General features: G+C 41.3%; 1 protein-coding gene across 5 annotated transcripts in view; it reads right to left on the bottom strand.

Moving 5' to 3' along the window:
• Positions 1 to 21,272, bottom strand: part of LOC111865593 (putative polypeptide N-acetylgalactosaminyltransferase 9) — a 292,001-nt gene that overhangs the window by 10,971 nt on the left and 259,758 nt on the right. For 2 of the 5 annotated variants that reach the window (XM_023853762.2, XM_023853761.2), the window contains 5 exons: positions 16,321 to 16,469; positions 7,403 to 7,585; positions 4,671 to 4,856; positions 3,226 to 3,354; positions 2,061 to 2,171 (listed from right to left, as the gene is read on the bottom strand). In XM_023853762.2, coding sequence (XP_023709530.1) covers positions 2,061 to 2,171; positions 3,226 to 3,354; positions 4,671 to 4,856; positions 7,403 to 7,585; positions 16,321 to 16,469 — 758 coding nt within the window. Of the gene's footprint in view, positions 1 to 516; positions 622 to 2,060; positions 2,172 to 3,225; positions 3,355 to 4,670; positions 4,857 to 7,402; positions 7,586 to 8,366; positions 8,510 to 9,495; positions 9,636 to 16,320; positions 16,470 to 21,272 lie in introns of all 5 variants that reach the window. The other 3 variants (XM_023853764.2, XM_023853765.2, XM_023853763.2) reach the window with 3 other exon arrangements.

Raw genomic sequence — 21,272 nt, 5'->3', positions numbered from 1 at the left:
TGTAATTCATTTCTTAATTTGAGTGTTATTCCCTTTCAGAGTTTTAACTACCACATATTGAGATAATGACAAGGAAAGCTACCATATCCCAGGGGAGGAATGGGTAATACCGCTATCATTTTGATAAATCATTATTACTAATATTTTAGATTATTGCATTTAAAAAATGTTATGTCCACCCCCACCCCCCTTTTGCTTAATTTCAGAAGACACAGACAGCAGACCACATCAATTCTTCACTATCTCTGCAAGAACTGCAGGGATAATAAAAGTAACACTTTCTTCTTGCCAGATCATGAATTATAAAACCTAACTAATATAAATCCAAGATCACATTTTATAAAATTCTTATTGTTTATACAAATCTCACTATCAAAGATTTTATAACTATATAATATTAGCAAAAATTTTTGGACTACCAGAAATGTCACTGCACATTTCATGAGAACCGAGGAGGAGGAGAATGACACCTAATCCATATTCGAACGGCACACCAATCCTTCTGCGGCCACCTACCTGATTGCCACCCTGCTTATGGCATGGCCACAGTCCCACCGGCTTGTGCAAATCATCAGGCTTGCAAGCGGAGTCCACGCACTGCCCTGCCCATTCGTTACCAATCTAATGTTGGTGATAACAACATCAACATTTAAACAAACAACTTCAACACAACAAACAAAATGGAAGAACTGCTCATGTTTGCATGTGTTTTTCCTCTCCCAGCTAACAAATAATGATATCCCTTCTTCCAACAGACTCTCAAAAATTACTAGAATTGTAACACAAAATTTGTAAGGAAGAACATATTCAAGATTCCATTTACTAGATCAGTGTTATCTTATGGCACAGAATCAAGGACAATAAATACTGATGAGAGATGATTTCATATCAGCAGAAATGTATTTCACGAGGACTGCAGGACAGACCTTTCTGGACAGTATAAGAAATGATGAAATTATATGAGAACAGGAAGATTCACAAATAATAGAATATACAGAAAATGCAGAAGAAATTGGAAAGAGCATGTTGACAGGATGAGCTCCAACAGTAATCTTAAAAATAATCAAAAGGAAAATTACGTTTGAGAAGTCTAAACTGATTAAAGATTCTCTTTTCAATATCCACAGAGGTCTCATGGGGCTTATACTAAAGTAAAGGTAAAGTTGTCCCTGTGCTTAACTAATTCCAAACTACACAGTGGGGGCTTATGGCGAGCGGACGTATAGATCCACATGCACCGGGAAGGATCATTTTGGTGATCACAACACATTCTTTCAGTAGAATCTTTCCGATTAGTTCTCCGTCGTTTTATAAGTTACATTGCTTACAGAACTGATAATTCTGTTATCACATCTGTCAACTACATGAAAACACTTCAGCCACTTGTAATCTTCTCATATCAGCCCAATATTTACAGTCCATGATTTACCTGATATGCAAGACTGTTTTATAAATTTGGACTGTCATATGCTACAAGACCATTGGCCAAATGTTGCAGTCATGTCGGAAATACTCTTTCTTTATATTAAGCATATCCTGGGTTGAAATCTTAACCCACAGAATGGCTACTGAGACATGTTATTTTCCTCAGGCCCTCCAAGGAAATGCATGGATAGGACCTCAAATTAGGCCGCTATCATTCCTTCCAATTCATTAGTCAGTAATAACCTGAGCTACTGGCGACATCATTAAAGAAACCATAAATAATTTGACATTACTGATGTTTGTGGATATTTTATGATGCTCCCAGTACCCAGAATAAATAAAATCAAATAATAGCATGACTGCTGAATAATGAATTGGAAAGGATTTTAAAGGAAGTGGCCATGGCCTAATTGTGGATCTGCCCTGAGGGTCTGACGGTAGCCAGTGTCCTTGCTGAGATTCAAACTGAGTGCCTCCTGAGCAGGAGTCAGGAGAGTTACCGTGATGCTGGTTACATATGCATCTGTGGAAGAAGATCCACATTGAGATGTTAGTGGAAGAGAGAAAAGATGAACAGTGACCTGAAGTATGCTCTGCTGCTGCAGCTGCTGCCACCTGCAAATGAAAGTACGCACCTGGTTTCCACCCTGATTGTGGCAGGGGTACAGACCGGCCGGCTTATGCAGGTCAGCTTTACGCGCAGGAGAATCTAGACAAGTCTTCCCTCCCAGTCCAAGATTTCGAACCTGATCCATCACAGCCAAAGGGATGAGTACACACAGAAATAAATATACACTTCAACAGAAAACAATATCAACTCTCACTGCATTTTGGTATCCATAAAAGACATTTACAGTGAAACCCATATTCAAAGTTTTATTTGGACCAGCGGATTTGGACAATGAATTGAGGAAAATCTTAAATTGAGAAAATGTAACACTGAAATTACTGACTTTGGATCACTGAAACTGAATGTTATATGAGGGACAACCTTAATTCAAGATACATTAAGTGGGGGTTTCACTCCTGTTATCTTGTCCCAGTTTGACAGAAAAATAAAATATCTCCAATGTGAGACTCATATTTATGTTAAACTGAAAATCTGACGGTGATATTTCAGTCATTCTGAATAGAATTAAAGATGAAGAAAAGAAAAAGAAAAAGAAAAAAAAAATGGCTAATTTGTAAAGCAAAGAAATTTGGGTATCCAAAAATTGTAATGCCTCTAAATTAAGATTTGAATGCACTTCTTTAATTTCGATTTTGTAAAACTGATGACTGCATAAATTTTTATTGATCCTCGATGCAGCTGCAGTTTAAAGCTTCTTGTACATTAAAATCTATCTAATTTATTACTTTTCAATATCAGTAAAATAGTAAATTCCAAGTAAGAGATGTTTCAGATACAATTTTTGAGGCAGTGAAGACCCATCTGAATATCTCATACAGTATTAACCACTTCCGTGGTACTAATAAAATGTATTCAAAATCAACCTCTTTTACCTAAAACATCTTTGATGACATCTGCTGAAGTTTTACTGTGATTATTTGTAATGTTCCAAACATTGCATTGATAAGTTACCATGGAAGCAAACACATGTAAGGTATCTAAACCACTAGGTACAGATAGCTTAAAGCACGTCCAACTATCTCCTTCCGGTACATCGGTCACATACCACGAACAGTTTAGTGACAATCTGTGTGAAGCATGAAACCGCAAGAAGATTACGGTCAAGTGTGGCGATCAAGTTGGTCACGGTCTACGTTACTGATGAGTAACACACAGAGAGCAGCACTAACCTCGCCTGATGCAACAGCTTCTCCCGGAATAAAGAGTTCAGGGTAGATGTTATCAAGGTACCACTTGAATGGCTTACAGCCCAGCTTCTTCCTCAGTTCCTTACGAGATGATACATTACCATAGTCTCCCTGAAGGCAGAGAGTGAAGTACTTACAGTTTTTGCCAACAGCATGACAGATTAGTGGCTGTATGTACTCACAAACATTGTCTCAAATGTGTCACAAAATCTGACAATTTAGAGAAACACGCATTTATTAAAAACGAAATTCCGGGAAGTATTTATCACATACTTTCCTTTCACTACATATTCAGTATTTGATGTTGTATGGACCACATAGCTATTCTACTGTTGTGTGCCATGGGAAATGTTTCCCAAGCCACTGATTAGCAATGTCCACCTCTTCTGGCTACACTATTGGGCATGGACACGAGCTCAACTTGTGCTGTTTTGTACTTAATTAACGTATAATCTCAAGCTCAAATTACCATAAGGTCAAAATTAATGATTAATACTTTGATCTGTATGGTTATGTAATGGCAAAACTCTGTGAGGGTCCACTGCAGGTACCTCAAAGCACATTTCTGAAAATGCATACCTCATCTCTGAATGGCGTCAAAGTACAGGCTTATCTCTCCATATTAATAATGCACAGCTAAAATTTTGAATACTCTGTGTTTGCACTCAACTGATGTCAGTATCAAAGGGTCTCAAATGGTGGTATAAAAGTAATATCATTCTGATAATGATACAGTTGTGCCTGATTTGTTTAATTTCTATATTCACTGGCTGTATGGCTGAGGAATTAAGGTTAAATTGCCCGCAGCGTTAAGATTTTTTCACTTCTCCACATCTTCCAGACTGGCTCTGGGGTCCACCCATCATACTCATCCATTTAAAGGTTGTGTAAGTAGCATAAGTTGACAGTACTGTTTTATTTATATATATATATATATGTGTGTGTGTGTTGGGAGCGAACTTTGATAAGGTCATTACTGTTTCTTTCCAAATCCTTTCCAATTTATCATTCATCAACCATCCTACAATTCACTGCACAGTCTCAATATTGATATCAACGTAAAATAAACCACAAAAACAAATACTAGTCTAAGTGGAGACTGTGGCCAAAAGGTTTTCAAAATAAAATTAATTTATAATAAATATTGTTATAAGTACCAATGGTGGAGTCTCTGAGACTATATAGCAACAATGACTAACAAACGTGGAGCAGTTGGGGCAATAAGAATCAGATGGTAAACCAAAGTACAATAGTAGCAGGAAACCTACCCCAGTGTAACATTGGCTACCATAAATCCAACATGACCTCACCTGGAGTTGAACCCAGGCCACTGTGGTGGGAAGCCATAAAATAACCACTTGAACTAAGACGAGGCAATCACTGGTATCAATCAACTTTAAAAGTTGCAACGCTGGTGATTCACTCACCAGATCATTGCCAATGCGCTGGTAGTAGTACTTGGCATACTCATCTAGCCAGACTTCTGACAGTCTCACAGAATTCCTCTTCAGGACATTGACACCAGATCGCCACTTGTAGGGAGAGCGCTTCCTGAAGATATGTCCAACATGCGAACATGGCACAATCTCCAACGTGCCGCCGCACATCCATGTCTATTGAAATGAGACACAACAAAACTCTGAAACATTTCTAAATTGATACAACCAACAAAATGTCGACTCTTTTTTGAATGTAGTGCAAGGTGGGGAGTCCACCTGGTTATCTCTAATTAAGTATTAATTTGGGGGATTAGGAACTACAAAAAAAAAGTAGAAAAGTTGAAAAAGCCCTAGTAAATGGAAACTCATAATTCAGGACATGATCATATTTCTGTTAGCCAACTAAATGGAAACACTTTCTCATATCTCACTTTCTCATATCTCAATTTTTAGAGAATTACAATATGGTATTTGTGAAAATATTACTTATAACTTACTAAGTAACTAACTGCTTGACTGACTGGCCAACGAACTAGCCACATGGAGCCGCACAGCAGCTAAAACTTTAAAGACTGAATAACACCGAAAGCAATAAAAAAAAGAATAAACTTTACTCATTTATTTGAAAGAAGTGAGTCGGAATCAGGATTTGAATTGCATCCAAAATCTCTACAATACTTGCAAATCGTCTAAACAGCCAAGGTTACCGTATATATTGGTAGAGTACACAAAAAATTCCGTATGTTTGAGTGTTCTCTAATAGGTTCACGGTAGAGAACTAGAAACGGACATTGAAAGTTAGTCTATTGTTTTACACATTGCTGGCTAGAAGTCAGTCTGCGACCAGCCATCTTGAAACAGTTTTGCTTGGTTTTCCTCCGTCTTCAAGCAAACGCTGCAATGTTTTCCAAGTTCCAAATCGGTACTGTGTGTTTCTTACCCAGCCCTCCTTTTTTAAATTATCCAGAATTAAACACCTCTGCTGTGAAAGCCTCCAAATTACCATTTCAAAATAAGCAATTCACCATTAATTAAGAAAATCATAATCCCGCGGCCCTTGTCTAAAACCACTGCTTCTAACCATTCTAACACGTTCGCAGGAACCCAACATCAGTGACAATGCATGTGAGGTAACGGTTCACACCAACGATAGGAAATTTTTATCAGTACAAGAAAACTGTTGGGGGCAATTCCTTCCAATTTCTCGCCTACGTGTATAGTCTTGACGTCAGTTAGATTTAGTTCATTAATAATTCACTGAAGCCATCTGCGCAACTTCTTGCATTCACTCATTTGCATCTGACAATACAGGACTCAGTGCTCACGTTGCGTCGCGGTGTACCGTCGCATATGAACGCCGCACACCGCGTGCTCAGGCTGACCCACTTCACTGTTTCATATGCGCAACTTTTCTAGAATGATCCCGCATCTATGCACTTCATGTTGTTAGAAGGGGAACGTCTGGAACGTTCGGCAGCTATGCGCGCGCACACACTGGGATGTGACTCGCCCTACCCCCCGAACTCAGTCAGTGTGACAATATATAATAACTAAAACTTTGTAAAGAAGGTAGAAAAAAGTAAAGTAAAGTAAAGCTATCCCTGTAACAGGCCGTGGAGGCACATAGGGTTGTGAGACGTTGAGGCTCCCCTAGTGTCTATACAATCGGCTCATAGATGGCGGTAAGGTTGTCAGCCTTATACACCGGCTGCCCTTTACCCCCAACAACATTCCAAGAATATTCCTGGTACTCATTTATTTCTGTTAGAAGCTGAGTCGACCCCAGGACCACAGTGCGGCTGGAAAGATTAGGTACTTATTTACTTACTTACTTACTTACTCACTCATGGAGCTGAGCCCTTCTGGAGGAGCCGCCAATTATGCAGCTACTCAAGAATTTCCCAGCATTTTATGGAACCCGAAGGTTCATTACCGTGTTCACAAGAGCCCTCCAATGGTCCATATCTTGAGCCAGATCTATCCAATCCATACCATCCCATCCTATCTCTCCAAGATCCATTCTAATACTGCCCACCCACCTACGCCTTGGTCTTCCCTGTGGTCTCTTTCCTTCTGGCTTTCCCACTGATATCCTATACGCATTTCTCATCTCCCCCATTCGTGCTACATGACTTGCCCACCTCATCCTCCTTGACTTGATCATTCTAATTATACTTGGTGAAGAGGTGAAGAGTACAAGTTATGAAGCTCCTCATTATGCAGTTTTCTCCAACCTCCTGTGATTTCATCTCTCTTTGGTCCAAATATTCTCCTCAACACCCTCAGTCTATGTTCCTCCCTTAATGTCAGGGACCAAGTTTCACACCCATACAGAACCGCAGGAAAAATTATAGTTTTGTATACTCTAATTTTTATTAAGTAAATTGAAAAAATCCAATGACCACATCGGGATTCGAACCCGCGACATTCCGGCTTGTAGCATAGTGCCTCAACCAACTACGTCTACCGCGTTACTTTTACTTTGTGAAGGAATAAATTTAAATTAAAAATTAGAAGTTGACACGTTTAATTAAAAATAACTGGGAATGAGGATTCAAATCGCACGCAAAGTCCCACTGCATACTCTCGCACCGCCCTAACAGCGATGGCTACCGACATATTTGGACGAGTAGTGAGAACATTTCACAGTATCAGTGTTAGGTCTGTGGCAGGAAGTTGCACGTTTACATTTAATTAGCCTATACAATCATGAGTCATACCTTGAACGAAAGCTCCAAGTTCTCGCCTCCCCAAATGTCGAAGCCGCTGTCGTAAGTACCGAGTTTCTCAAAGAAAGCTCTGTCGATGCTGAACAATCCTCCGGCCATTGTTGGGCTCCAGACGGGTTCTGCGGAGTTCTTGTGCTTCTTGCGCTCTCGCTCCGGCACTGCATGCCAGTTAAACTGTGGCACAATACATGGGAACAGTTACTGTACCGTCAGGGGGCATGAGCATTCGTGTGTGCTTCTCCAGAAATGAGAACAATAACTATCACGAATGCCTGTCACTGGCCCCCACTACAAGATAAATTTCACTCCAGGTCTTCAAAACCTCTAATATATATTTGACTACGTTTACTCCTAAGCATGCTACATGCTCTGATCATACAACCCATCTTGATTTAATCACCATGAAAAATATTAGAAGAGCATAAATTACAACGATCACTATGGATTTTCTTTTCAAATTCCCGTTATTTAATCTCCCCTAGTGTGGATGTTTTCCTCAGCAATGTTTCTCACTTCTTTTAGACTTCATCCATCGTCTGGTATGTAAAAGACAAAAGTCCACGACGTTTCAGAGACTGGATCTGTCTCCGTCCTCAGGTGGACGTCGTGGACTTCTGTCTTTTACATACCAGACGATGGATGAAGTCCAAAACAAGCCAAAAGAAGTACAGTATACACCATCGTCAGAATCCTTTCAAGTCAATGTTTCTCACGTCACAGATGCATAACAATGAAGAATAAAAATGACGAGTTAACGTTTTCCTTGCTACAAATGATACATATAACTTCAAAGTGTAGATCGCTTGCTCTAAAGAGACTCTGATACTGTCAGTGAAAATTCAATATTCTGAGCATCTCTTCCTATGAATTTCAGTGATTGTACCAATAAAAATTACTTGTTAGCTACCATAGATAAATAAACTGCAGCATGGAAACGTTTAAAAAAGTTCCATACCTGTAAGTTCCAGTTGAATCCCCCGACCTGATAACTACCCTTTCCTTTGTACTCGAAAGTGTCGTCTTCAATGCTGTCAATAACAGGACAAACAACAGTCGTTCGATCTCTCGTAATGCGATCCAACAATGGCTCCAGCCATCCTGTGATAATATTGTTTGGATTGGCCGCATGAATTTTATTACTATGTATTTACCGATTTAAATGCAAGTTAAGACTATGAGAAGACGTAGATGTGAACAGCGAGACAGGGCAAACACCACTACACCGTTTACCAGAGCAGGAGACACATAACAAGAACACAAGATCGCATTCAAACCTATACAAGCACATTGAATTAGCGGTACTTTTAAATTCTTTATAATTTATGTTGGCTATACTGGTTACAACGCCACGGAAGCAGTGTTAACCATTACACTGCGGTGTTTCGCACATTTATCAAAAGCGAAAAAAAAATGTCGTTTCTAATTTAATTTGTAGATTCGTTGAATAATTTACCACATTTCGAGGATCAGTCGTTTTAATGGAAATTAAAGCACACCGCTTATGACAACCTCCCCCCTTTGCCAGGTATTAGTCTATAACCTCACCTTTTTATACTGGCAAATTACCTTTCTATACAATATATATCACAATACATATCACTATTATCGTAAAATTTACAGGCAGAATATACCGTTACTTTTAAACGACTAGTTCTGATAAATGTACAGAACTTGTAGAACACAGAAAAAATTGAAAGCAGGCGATGGCAGGATGGGCTCTTGACAGGATACCAATAAGAGATTTCACATTATCACGCAAAATGGGCAAGGAATTTGGGGAAATCTGAGAAACGATGGAAGAACTGAGGTTTGTAATATCCTCATTAGATACCAATAGGCGTCGTACTGAAAACGACGACGAAACGATGATGATGCTGATGATAAAGGCGATGATGATTATGATGATAAAGATGATGAACATAATTTTCAGGCCCTTCATGCGACCAAGAACAAAATTTTATGAGTCATATAATAAGATTGTGTCGTATAATAATCAGGAATCTTGCGTAGCTGCACGACTGGCAGCTTCTCAAGAAGGGCTCAGCTCCCTGAGTGAGTGAGGACTCCATCCATGCACTCCGTACCTGAAGGTTCCACTTGAATCCTCCGACACTGACAGGCACTGTCTCGTATTGCAAAGTACTGGAATTTATGGTGTCAATAACTGGACAAACGACTGTCGTTCTGTTTCTTGCAATCCGATCCAACAACGGTGGCAGCCATCCTGTGACAACAGCCATAAGATCTCAAAATGGCAGACAATTCAGTGAAGACGTCAGGTTAATGATTACCACACCAAAACATTCAGAGATGAGCCACAAACAAGCAACATCATTGCAAAATAATTCATACTTCGCCAGAAAGGGCCATCACCCATTTACCTGACCGTAAGATGCGGATATTAAGAAAATTAGACAAAAGCTCACGCAGAGTTAGAGCAGCAGTGAACATTGCGCTGTGCCAATGAACCAAATGAGGAACTGTGCAGGGCAGCGGCGTCTCTACAAACGCTGTTTCGTGTGAAACTGAACTGTAATTTCTTATATTGCAAAATATGAAATTACTGATGGTAAAAATTACTTACACTTTCCTATACTCATTTTATTGAGTCGGACAAAATAAACGTGAAAAGGCTTCAGATGGTGACCAAACACATAAAGATTGATCATCAATGCATTTGAAGAGACCTCAAGAGATCTTGTACGCTCTCATATGGGAAACTACTCTCGTGCTCAGAAACATCTAGTTCCAAAATCTTAACGTGTTTACACGCTTTGAGTCCCCCCCTCCCCCCACTAAATATGAAAAAGTGGCTTTGGAAATGCCGCCTGTTTGTATACAGGGTGCCCAGGAGGAAAGGTCAGTATTCTGGGAGGTCATGGTATTGGTCATTCTAAGCAAGAAAGTGTATATGTACATGTGTCCTATTCCGAACGGTTTCCGAGATGGCGCTACTTCACTGTACAGTGCATTGGGCAGGATACAGGCTATACCGGTAGGATGGATTTCACCGTTGTCCGGTACTCAGTAAAGAACAGGGGTCTGGCGGGCAATAATCAATTTCGTTTCCATGGTGACGTAAGCCAAGTTAACCGTGTAAGATAAAGTACGGGCACTGGGTTTGCACCGATTATATTTATCTCAAAAAAATTCGACGAAAGCAGTGTGTGCAACAGTTCATATTGTAGCGTGTACAGCCGTTGCTATGCAACGACCACGAGATAAGATGAATAAACAGCGACAGTTTCTAGGCAACGGCTCAGTAAATACGTTCCCGTGGCAATGAATATGCAAGAAACAATAGAATAAAGTTGTTTTCTACGTGGTCCGTGCCGAGTAGTTATAACCTGGCCAGTTGGAGTCAGCTGAGAAGAGATGGCGCTATAGTTCAGGTGGAAGTTCAGTTGTGGGATATTCGCCGGACAGTAATGACGTGAGCGCTGAAGTTGAAGAATCACCATTGTTGAGAGCAGATACCAAGCAACGACTAGTGAAGACACTGCAGTCTGGAGAAGACTTAGCGTGCGGTGATGTGTGAACTGTGGAGATAAGCGACAGTGCTGCGGCTGCTTGTGGTTCCGAGTCCTGTGCATAAGTGGTCAATCCAATCCCCGTCTAGAGTCACACACTCCTAAAATCGTGACATCATCATAAGGCTAAACAAATGTGCATTATGAACAGTGTAGCCAACACCAAGTGATACATTTACCTTCGTTCAGCGTGTTTCAAGCTCACTTCGAATCAGTGGAACTCAGCCCTGAAAGCGACCATACAGTTTACCACAACCCCGCACAGCCGGCGCATGGGGTTTCAATAAACAAAGAAAAAGTGCAGTTTAAGCGGGAAACAGACAAGTGTGATCCCAAGCATGACAGGACCGGTTCCCGTGGCTCAGTGGGCGAACCAACAGAAGGTATAGGGAAGTCAGGTGAAGTAGAGCGCGGAAGCGGTGGCCCTTTACAGGGCCGTTTTGCAGAGAGTGAAAGCTACAAAAGATAACAAAACAGGCTCCTTCGAGACAGTGAACACAATCTACCAGACCTCAGGGCGTCACATCGCAGTCACCGCCACGGGATCCTCGAGAGCGACAGGTCGCACGAAAGCACTAGGAAGCGCTGTTTCATCTCTACCTTGTCCATCGTCCGGTATTCTAAAGGGCAAAACGTTTCGGAAACTGCATCTGTTTCCTTCGTCGGGTGAGGCGGGAGACACCTGCTCTGTTAGGCCCGTTAGAAAGAGCTAACCTCAATCACTAGACCTTCTAGAATCTACTTAAATTCGTGTTGTGTTCGTAATGACAGATATAAACACCTATTACTAAAAAGAGCCACCTGCTCCGTCTATGGACATGAATTTACACCCACCCACCAGTGACTTCAGCTAATGAAAAAGAAGTCTTTATACAAAGTGTTTCCAGAATTTCCTAACACCACGAAATATAACTCGATTTCCATTCCTTGTTACCCAATGTTCCAACAACGCTAATGAAACTCCATTCATCTAAGCACACCTGTTTAATATTATATTTTTTTCAAATTCTCCTTTCCTAAAAGGTTTCTCTGCCAGTATTCTGTACATAATATTTGTATCACTGTCCCAGTTTTCGTATTGTTAGTGGAGTGGGACTAAGCCCCTTGTACTGCGGCCACGTCTGGCCTACTGTACCAGCCCCAGATGATAGGTGAGGGTGATTGTGGAGCAATTGGTGGAATGAAGATTGGCAGGGGAAACCGAAGTACTCGGAGAAACCCTGCCCCAGCGCCACTTTGTCCACCACAAATCCCACTTGACCAGACCCGGGATCGAACCCGGGCCGCCGCGGTGGGAAGCCAGAGACTAACCGCTTGAGCCATGGCGCGGCCACCGTCCCAGTCACTACTTCAGCCAACTGCGATCTATCTGGGTAACCAATCACGAAACTTCTACTTATGTAAACTCGCCATTAAAACTTCAACTGTTCCCAGGTCCGACGGCCATACTGAGCAAAGAGAGAATCAATATAAATTAAATAAAAAAACTAGAATAGAGAGCACTGCAAACATAACAGAAACAGTTATTCGAGATAACGATGTATCGATAGCCGAGAACACATAAAACAAAAAAGACTCTATATCTGACGTGAATTGTTTTGCTACGCATTACTTTCACCATACAGGCCTACATCTACAGTGTCTTGACAAGATCTGCGGTACATTAATATAATTACTGAACGTTTCGCATTAGCCATCGTCACAGGAGCGTCACAGGATCTCTTAACTCCCACAGACGGGGCGTGCTGTGCTTGCTTTATATATCCCGTCTTGTGTTGGTGCTAGTGTTCGGAGAAGCAACCGAGTGCCTGGGGTTATTACCGAGACCTAGCCCTCCAGGTTGGGGGAGTCTCGAATCTGAGACAGTAAAATGTGGTCATGAGTCCCACGGGATTCGGACCCGAGAATGACTGCGCTGGCGAGAACCTGCAGCAACTGTAAACGACAGACCCATCCTCTCGTCAGAGAGGATGTTACATAAGGACTATAACCGCAAGTGTTCATTTGGGAAATGAAAATTCTGGTCGTGAGTATCAAGGGGCTTGTCTCCAAGACGAATTGATTGGCGGTAACAGACAGTCGTAAAGTAACTGTGACTCTGACTGTTAGTGTCCGGAGATAGGGACTAGCTCTATCGATTGGGCCCAACTGAGTGGGTTTTACCTGAAGAGGGAGACAGAATCCAGTCTTCGAAACGTTGTTTTAAATAAAACGCAGGATGATGAATGATGTCCAAAAACTAAATAACTTCATTAGCATCTTGATTTGCGTGATTCTGTGAAAAATGTCCTGGATTCTAGAACTAATTTCCCAAGCAAAAAAACTAAAAAAAAAAAATACCTCAAATTCCTGCAGAGCTGTGCTTGCATGGAGACTAGGAAATTATTTTGTGAAAAAAAAGTTATAATTAAGATTTGTTGCCGAAGGTGCCAATATCTGCGTCAATAAATAGTTCTGTAATAAGGAACAACTGTAACGCAGTTGGTGGCATTCAATGTACACACTGCATTGGCAACACTGACTCCCACTAAAAATAATTTAAATTTCTAAATCAATTTAATTAAAATCAGTTTTTGCTAACCTGTAAGGCATGGAATGTCATTTCTATGAGAACGTTTTTTTGTCAACCAGAGTCCTGCACTTTCCTTAGCACTTACAACTCACTAACAAAGATGTTTTTACGCTCGGCGGTATAACCACAAAATGGCGCACATATCCCCTGAGAAATTACTTTCATGAAGATGGACTCAACCAACTTTATGGCGCATCCGAAAACTACCGGCCCTCATAAAACAATTGCACTGCAATAAAACAATAGCTGTAATGTTTTGCTACATTCGCCCGTAGTGGCACACGCGTTCTGAAATGTATACCAGCATTTATGAAATTAAACTTTAAGAAACTGTACTAAACAGATTATGAAGAGCTACTGTTCACAGAACATGGCGTAAAGTTTAACATGCGTGTTGTCTGGGCCTTTCAGCCCTAATATTAAACTAAATTCAGAGGTAGCAACACGTTCTGATAAGCAGCCCCTCTCGTGAGGAATGGTCACGGGACACTACCGCCTCTACATCTGTTCAGCTTCTAGCTCGCAGGGAAGAACTCTGAGGCGACAAAAGCGAAGGGAACTGCCGCACTGATACGAGATGAGTTCAGACTTCTTTTACATTTTTTTTTAATTCGCTTAGTGGGGGTGGAGTCCAACTGGGTCCAGTCGGCACGGCGGCCACTGACTGGCCTATTGTAGCCTGCCCCGGGTGATTATGATGATGAAGAATTTGGTGGAATCAAGATTGGCCGGGGAAACCGAAGTACTCGGAGAAAACCTGCCCCAGCGCCACTTTGTCCACCACAAATCCCACTTGACCAGACCCGGGATCGAAGCCGGGCCGCCGCGGTGGGAATCCAGCGACTGACCGCTTGAGCTATGGCGCGGCCGAGTTCAGACTTACTCGAAGTTACCTTGTTCTTGAGGTTTTATTATTATTATTGTGTATGTATGTGTACTGTTCCTTCTCGTCACAAAATAGCATAACCACTGGAAATGTACTTATTTTATTTTTCTCGCCTGCTAACGCTAACTTTAATTGTTCTTGGAATTATTATTAATTTATTGCCATTATATAGACTGTCATATTTTGTATTTTATTCTTTAGTTATCTTTGTGTATTTCTATGTACTCGTGCTAACCTTCTAATTGGCCTCTGTGCTGTTAAGTTTGTATGTAAATAAATTATAACTGACCTGAACTGAACTGAACTGAACTGAACTATTATGATCAATCTTGCAAGTGACCATGTACACTCATCACAACAATTCCTTTACAGACTCAGTAACAGATACATTCCAGCCTGTCAGCCGTCTTCACTGCCTTCAAGATCACAGTTTGCACGATCTGTAATGTATCCTGCTCCCCCCCTGCTGATGTCTAACTCTCCTTTCTTCTCTGACCCTACAGCCCCCTTGGACCCTGGCCTCTGATTTTCAGTTTCATGATCATTTTACAGACGGTAGGACTCCTTGGGTGAGTGATCAGCTCGTCGCAAGGCCTGTATCTAACACAGGACAACACAAACACAGAATAAACAAATACACATACCAAACATCCATGCTTTGTGTAGAATTCGAACCCACGAACGAGCGAAGACAGTTCATGCCTCAGACCGCTTGGCTACCGTGACCGGATTAACTCTTATATAATGGGGATTGCTAAACGGCAAAAGTAAAGGTATCCCTGTAAGAGGCCATGGAGGCCCATAGGTTTGTGAGACGTCGAGGCTCCCACATTATCTAGACAATCGGCTCACAGGTGGCGGTGAGGTTTTCAGCCTTACGCGCCGGCTGCCCTTTACCCCAAGGAATATTCCTAGTACTCATTCCTGTTAGAGGCTGAGTCGGCCCCAGGGGCCATAGAGCGCCTGGCACGATTAGGTCAATTGAGAAATCCAATTATTTAATCGGCAATCGAACCCGCGACCTTCCAGCGTGCAGCCTAGTGCCACAAGAGGGAAGAGTGTGCTCGTAATTGCATAGGCGCTTCCATGTTCACGCACAAAGAGCTGTGCAATTCGGGGATTTCCAGAACAGAACAAAACGTGTATAAAAATTACCGAAAGTAAATAACTCAGCTGACTGCAACTTCTTGAGAAACTAACAGTAATTCAATTAATCAAGAATTTTATGGAGCATGAAGGTTCATCACCGTGTTCACAACAGCCCGCCACTGGGTCCCTATCTTGAGCCAGATGAATCCAGTCAACACATTCCCATTCAATTTCTTTAAGCTCCATTTCAATACCATGTTCTCATCTAAACCTAGGTACTTCTAGTGGCCTCTTTCTGTCAGTTTTCCTACCTAATTCAGTATGCATTGTACTTCCACCATACGTGCTACATACCCCGCCCATCGTCCTTAAATTGACCTTCCTAATAACATTTGGCGGGAAGCACACTTTATAAAGCTTATCATTATGCAGTTTTGTCCAACCTCCTGTCACTTCTTCCCTCTTAGAGCCAAACACCCCCGTTTGCGTTCCTCCCTTACAAAACAGCCCTGACAAGTGATTCAAAAATGCATTTGAGTATGTGCAATGAAGATGTCAGCTTTTTGAATATTTTCCCTTCTCTTTTACTTCGAATATCACTCCTATCGGCTACCTGTTAATTTGTAAGTATCAACAAAGGAACACTTTCAAATGGGAACTTATAAGACTCCTGCCATCTGTTGTTCGTACACGCAAACTACTAGAAGGAATGCCAGGGACGCAAAGAGCATCGCGCGGCGGTACCGGGGCCGGAAGCTTCAGAACGGAAGCAGCGCACCAACCAAATCCATGGATGCTAGAAATCGGGTGCGACAGTAGCACAGAGCAGTACCTGCAGGTTCCAGTCGAACCCGCCCACATTCACTCCTCCCGAGTCCCTCCAGTGGTACTCCAGCGTCGTGTCGTCTACTACGTCAATCACTGGACACACGACCGTGGTTGAGTCACGTGCTATGCGGTCAAGCAAAGGTTCAAGCCACCCTGGAATACAACACACACAAACACACTGCGACCCTCTGTTTAGTGACGCCACTGCTGTGCAGGGAAAGCTGTATGTGTGTTATTACTGAGCTGGGATGCAGAGTGACACAACTACAGACATCAGGGTCTGAGGCATATACACGAAGGGGTAAGAAATTCAATTAGACATAAAATTTCCCAATAGAAATATCAGAACAAATTACGTTAAGGACAGAATTGTACTTCGGCACTAAGGATTAGAACTCCTGGCCGATTTTGAGAATTAATTTGAGTCTTTTTAAAAATGTGGTAGGACTTTTCTGACAGTGGAGTACCCCAACACAAGGCCTCTACCTAAACAAGACAACACAAACACAGAAAATACTCTTGGAATATGTCAATGCACCGCGTGGGATTATAACCCACGGTCCCAAAGATATAATTAGGCAAAGAAATGTGTTGAGACACTCTACAAGTGCGCTAACTTGTGAACCCAAATCAATTTTGAGGTCTTATACATGAAGAGGCGCTTATACGTAATTTTGTGACGATTGATTTATTAAGCAAGAAAGGACCAAACTTAAGTTTCCATGTAAGATTTGAGGCTTTCACGGCGGTGACTATGAAGAAAGCAGTCTTCTGGGATTTGGCACCGTGTATATGTGGTGTTAACCGACGTTTCGGAGGAACGTATTGCCCCCATCTTCAGGGTTGAAGAAAAAGTTTAAGAAATCTGCAAGCGACAACACCGTGAGAAGCTTTACCGTTTCTCACGGTGTTGTCGCTTGCAGATTTCTTAAACTTTTTCTTCAACCCTGAAGATGGGGGCGATACGTTCCTCCGAAACGTCGGTTAACACCACATATACACGGTGCCAAATCCCAGAAGACTGCTTTAAGTTTCCATGTTCCCTCATTCGTCTTGTGTTAAGGAACTGAACATCATGTAACGTAGCAAAATAATGCGTTCCGCATGGGCGTTATGACGTGAAACAAAGCCATTACATTTGTCACAATGCAGTGATAAGGGATGATAGCTTGCATATTTTGAGTAGCACAGATACGCATATACACAAATACGTNGTGGTGTTAACCACATCTACACGGTGCCACATCCCAAAACTGCTTTTTTCATGAAAAATGTTCACAGTTAAGTACATACTTTGAAAAGCACGTGGCACTTACGAAGGCAGATGAGTCACTTGTCTGTTCAGACAAAAAACTTGAGTTTCTTCAAACCTGCATTATTACGTTCAAAGACAAGTATAATATAAATGTTTTACATTTTTATAGTTTTTAAATAAAGGCTTTACAGCGATATTTGTATTGGTTTTCATCAGCACTACTCATCTCATTAAGTTTTCCATTTATCTGTGTTGTAAGTTACTTGTGTCTTTGAGGGCTACCATTTGCTTCACTTATCCGGATGACTTCCCACGGTTACTCCGGATTAGCGAGGGTTTACTGTACAAAGAAAAGTCCACATCATAAAGCAAGACCTTCACACGGTGTACGTAGAAGCGTGTGCAGTTGGGAGTACAGCGTTCATTTGTTTTCACACTGAAAATGAGCAGCATCAGACATTTTGTGGCAGTGACAGTGACCTGAATTTCCACTAAACAGACAGAGATACAATTAAACACAAAATGGCTTCCTCTGCTGATTTAACTACTCGACCTCAGTAACAATGAATTTAAGTATTTCTTTTCTTTATAGCAACTTGAAAATGTCCGACTAAACAAGTGCACTGAATTCAGATGCTGCGGATTGCAGTGGGAGATGCTGAGATACCCAAACATTTTCAAGGCGTTCTACTTGGTTAACAAATACATATAATTACTGGCATGAAACTGAATGCGGTGTATTTAAATTGCAATGAGTACAACGGACAGAAAAACACGGCAATTTGCAACATGGAGGGTTGTCCTGCAAACTGAACGAGTAATCGGAAGGCTGCAATACAATATTTTTTATATTCCATGATTAATCCACAGTCAACTTCTGATGTGCAGGCGTTTCCGAAACAGAGACACGATAAGTCACAATTCATAATATGCATTTTATCTGCACATCCGATTTCAAAACACGATTTTTAACTAGCAACATTCTGCAACTTGCGCGAAATATTTGATTTCTATAATTTTGTGCATACAAAGCAGAAAAATATATAATACAATTTTGCTATAACATAAAGGCCTCATAGTATTTATATCTCTGACTTGGTTAATGGAACTCTAAAACACTTTAATATTTACAAATATATTTAAGGGTGTAAATTTTAAGAGACTTCCTAGGAAACGGCTATTACCCACACCAACAAAACCAAACCAAATCAAACAAATAAAAACATGAAGAAAGCAGTCTTCTGGGATTTGGCATCGTGTATATGTGGTGTTAACCGACGTTTCGGAGGAACGTATCGCCTCCATCTTCAGGGTAGAAGGAAAAATATAAGAAATCCGCAAGCGAAGAGACGGTGAGAACCGGTTACCGGTGCCCAGAAGACTGCTTTCTTCATAGTCACCGCCGTGAAAGCCTCAAATCAAACAAATAAAAACATAAACACACAAGACAAAGAAGAGACACAGAAGTGGGAAACAAACAACGAGAATCACAAAATGGAGCAGCATTGAAATGTCATGAGTAATAGCATTTAGTGCTGGCAGCAAGACAAATTTACAGCTCTTACAGAAGGCGGTGATACTGGTTCTTCTTCTTCTGCTTCTTGTCTTCCATACCAACGCCTGACTACATCGCGTGGTATCAGACAGCTAACATCGCCTGAGTGTCCACATTACGTTTAATGCAATATCTACGTATATTGCCTGATGGGTTATAAGAATACGGTCGTACGGGATGTGACGCCGTGTAATCTGGCAGACATGTACCAGAATACACGGTATCACGTCGCAGAAGACAGTAAGAGAATATTAGTCAAACAGTTTCTTACAACATCCCGCAGCTTAATGACGTCACCTTCACGTTCTGATAGAATTTGAGATTCTGTGAGCAAGTCATGACCTTGCCATGAATACATCTCTTGTGGTGGCAATTCCACGACCAAATTTTACATAACTTAACTTTTAAGTTACTGTTTTGATTTATATATTCTGTTAAGGGTCGCGAGTAGCGAAGGTAGTTGAAAAGACTTCTGTACATATACTGGTATGTCAGATGAGACGTTAAAACCAGTATCTCTGCCATCTTGTGTGATCCTGTGAAATGAAACTGTTAACAAATTTAGTGAGAAAATGAGACACTTAGTGTTTCTTCAATTCCAATTTCTGTGTTTGTGTTTCCGTCAAACCTGACACTAAAAATATACTTAAGTGTTTGCCCAGCAAACATCAGGAGCTGTCATAAAAAAAAGGACGCGCCATTTTGCTGGCTACATTAAATACGTTTAGCGTAATTCTTATAGTGTCCGCCAGGTGTCTCATTATCCCCACAGAAACACAACAATCGGCATACGGCAAAGGAAATCAAATTTACTGATGTAAGTGGAAACAATAGAAATTTTGAAACAGGTATTTCAATTCAAAATATTTGGTAGCCCAGTGAATATTTAAAAGAAAAAATTATATTCTATGACAAATTCTCTATTCAATTTAAAAAATTACAACCAATTAAACATAAAGCTGTAAAAGAGTAGATTTGGTTAAAATATAATTAATATTATCTGTCACATCAGACGTTCTCGAATGATGGCTAGTAACATTAAGCCCATTTTCTAAGCTTATATAACTGAATACGTGTACAATTCGAGAATCACCAAATAAACCAGAAATGAAAATTGCTGTATTCTTCGAAGTTAAGCCGTATAGCCTGGTAGATATTAAATTACGTTTCGGAGTAACTTGATGCCTCTATCTTCAGGGTAGACGTGCAAGTCCGACTGTCTTGTGAGTTTACTATTCTATTCTGAAAATGGAAGCAGTTATTTAGGCGAAAACGCTGATAAATATCTAATGCACTACACTGTGTCACATGCCAGAGCGCAGAACCCTTCATTTTCGTCGTCGTGACACCGTCACTTCTTGTAAGATTCACTTACGTCAGTTTGCTCAACCAATGCACGCGCTTCTCTTCAGGCGCCACAGGATGCTGATAGAGGAACATGGCGGCCCGTAACTGTCTGCAGTTGTGTCGTATACCATTCGAAAATAATTTTGCAAATGTGATATTCTGTTTACGACGATCCCCCCCCCCCCCCAAAGTACATAAATCCGATTGGCCATAGAATGACCTTGGAAAGAAAGCAAAGACTTGCTTAAATGCGTCAGTAGACAAAAACGAGAAAATCATAAGAGTTTTAAACAGGGTCGACCCTGAAAATTCAGGCTGTTATGTTGCTCCTAAACTACCAGACTACACGGCATCACATCCCAGAAGACTGTACTCCTTAATTCTCGCTTACTGATCTAAAAAAGACACAAGGATTACGGGCGTGAAATGCCAAACGTTTGAAGCATGGGGGTAAATTGGTTGCGGCATAAGTTGGTGTACTGTCTCGCTGTATGCTCGGAGCGACTGCGGAAAACTACAAGACATCTCCGTCAGTGAAGTGGATATTTCGGCCAATGTTCGAACCGGACATCTCCGAAACATAACTAACAGCCGCTGCTGCCTGAGCTAACTTGCTCGATGAGCACCAAAAGGGAAACGGCAAACAAAGAGTAGCCCCTGTTGTCAGTGTACCTGCAAGACACAAGCGCTCACAGTAGGCAGAAGGAAACTGTAAACATGGCCCCTCTGAAATTAATTGCGTTCGTGACCGGAGAAAGAAGCACACAAACATCAAAAGAATCCATTCCTCGAGGGGTGG

The sequence above is a fragment of the Cryptotermes secundus genome, unplaced genomic scaffold (assembly GCF_002891405.2).
Source record: "Cryptotermes secundus unplaced genomic scaffold, Csec_1.0 scaffold1443, whole genome shotgun sequence".
NCBI classification, from domain to species: domain Eukaryota; kingdom Metazoa; phylum Arthropoda; class Insecta; order Blattodea; family Kalotermitidae; genus Cryptotermes; species Cryptotermes secundus.
This window is presented reverse-complemented; position numbering and strand designations above follow the sequence as displayed.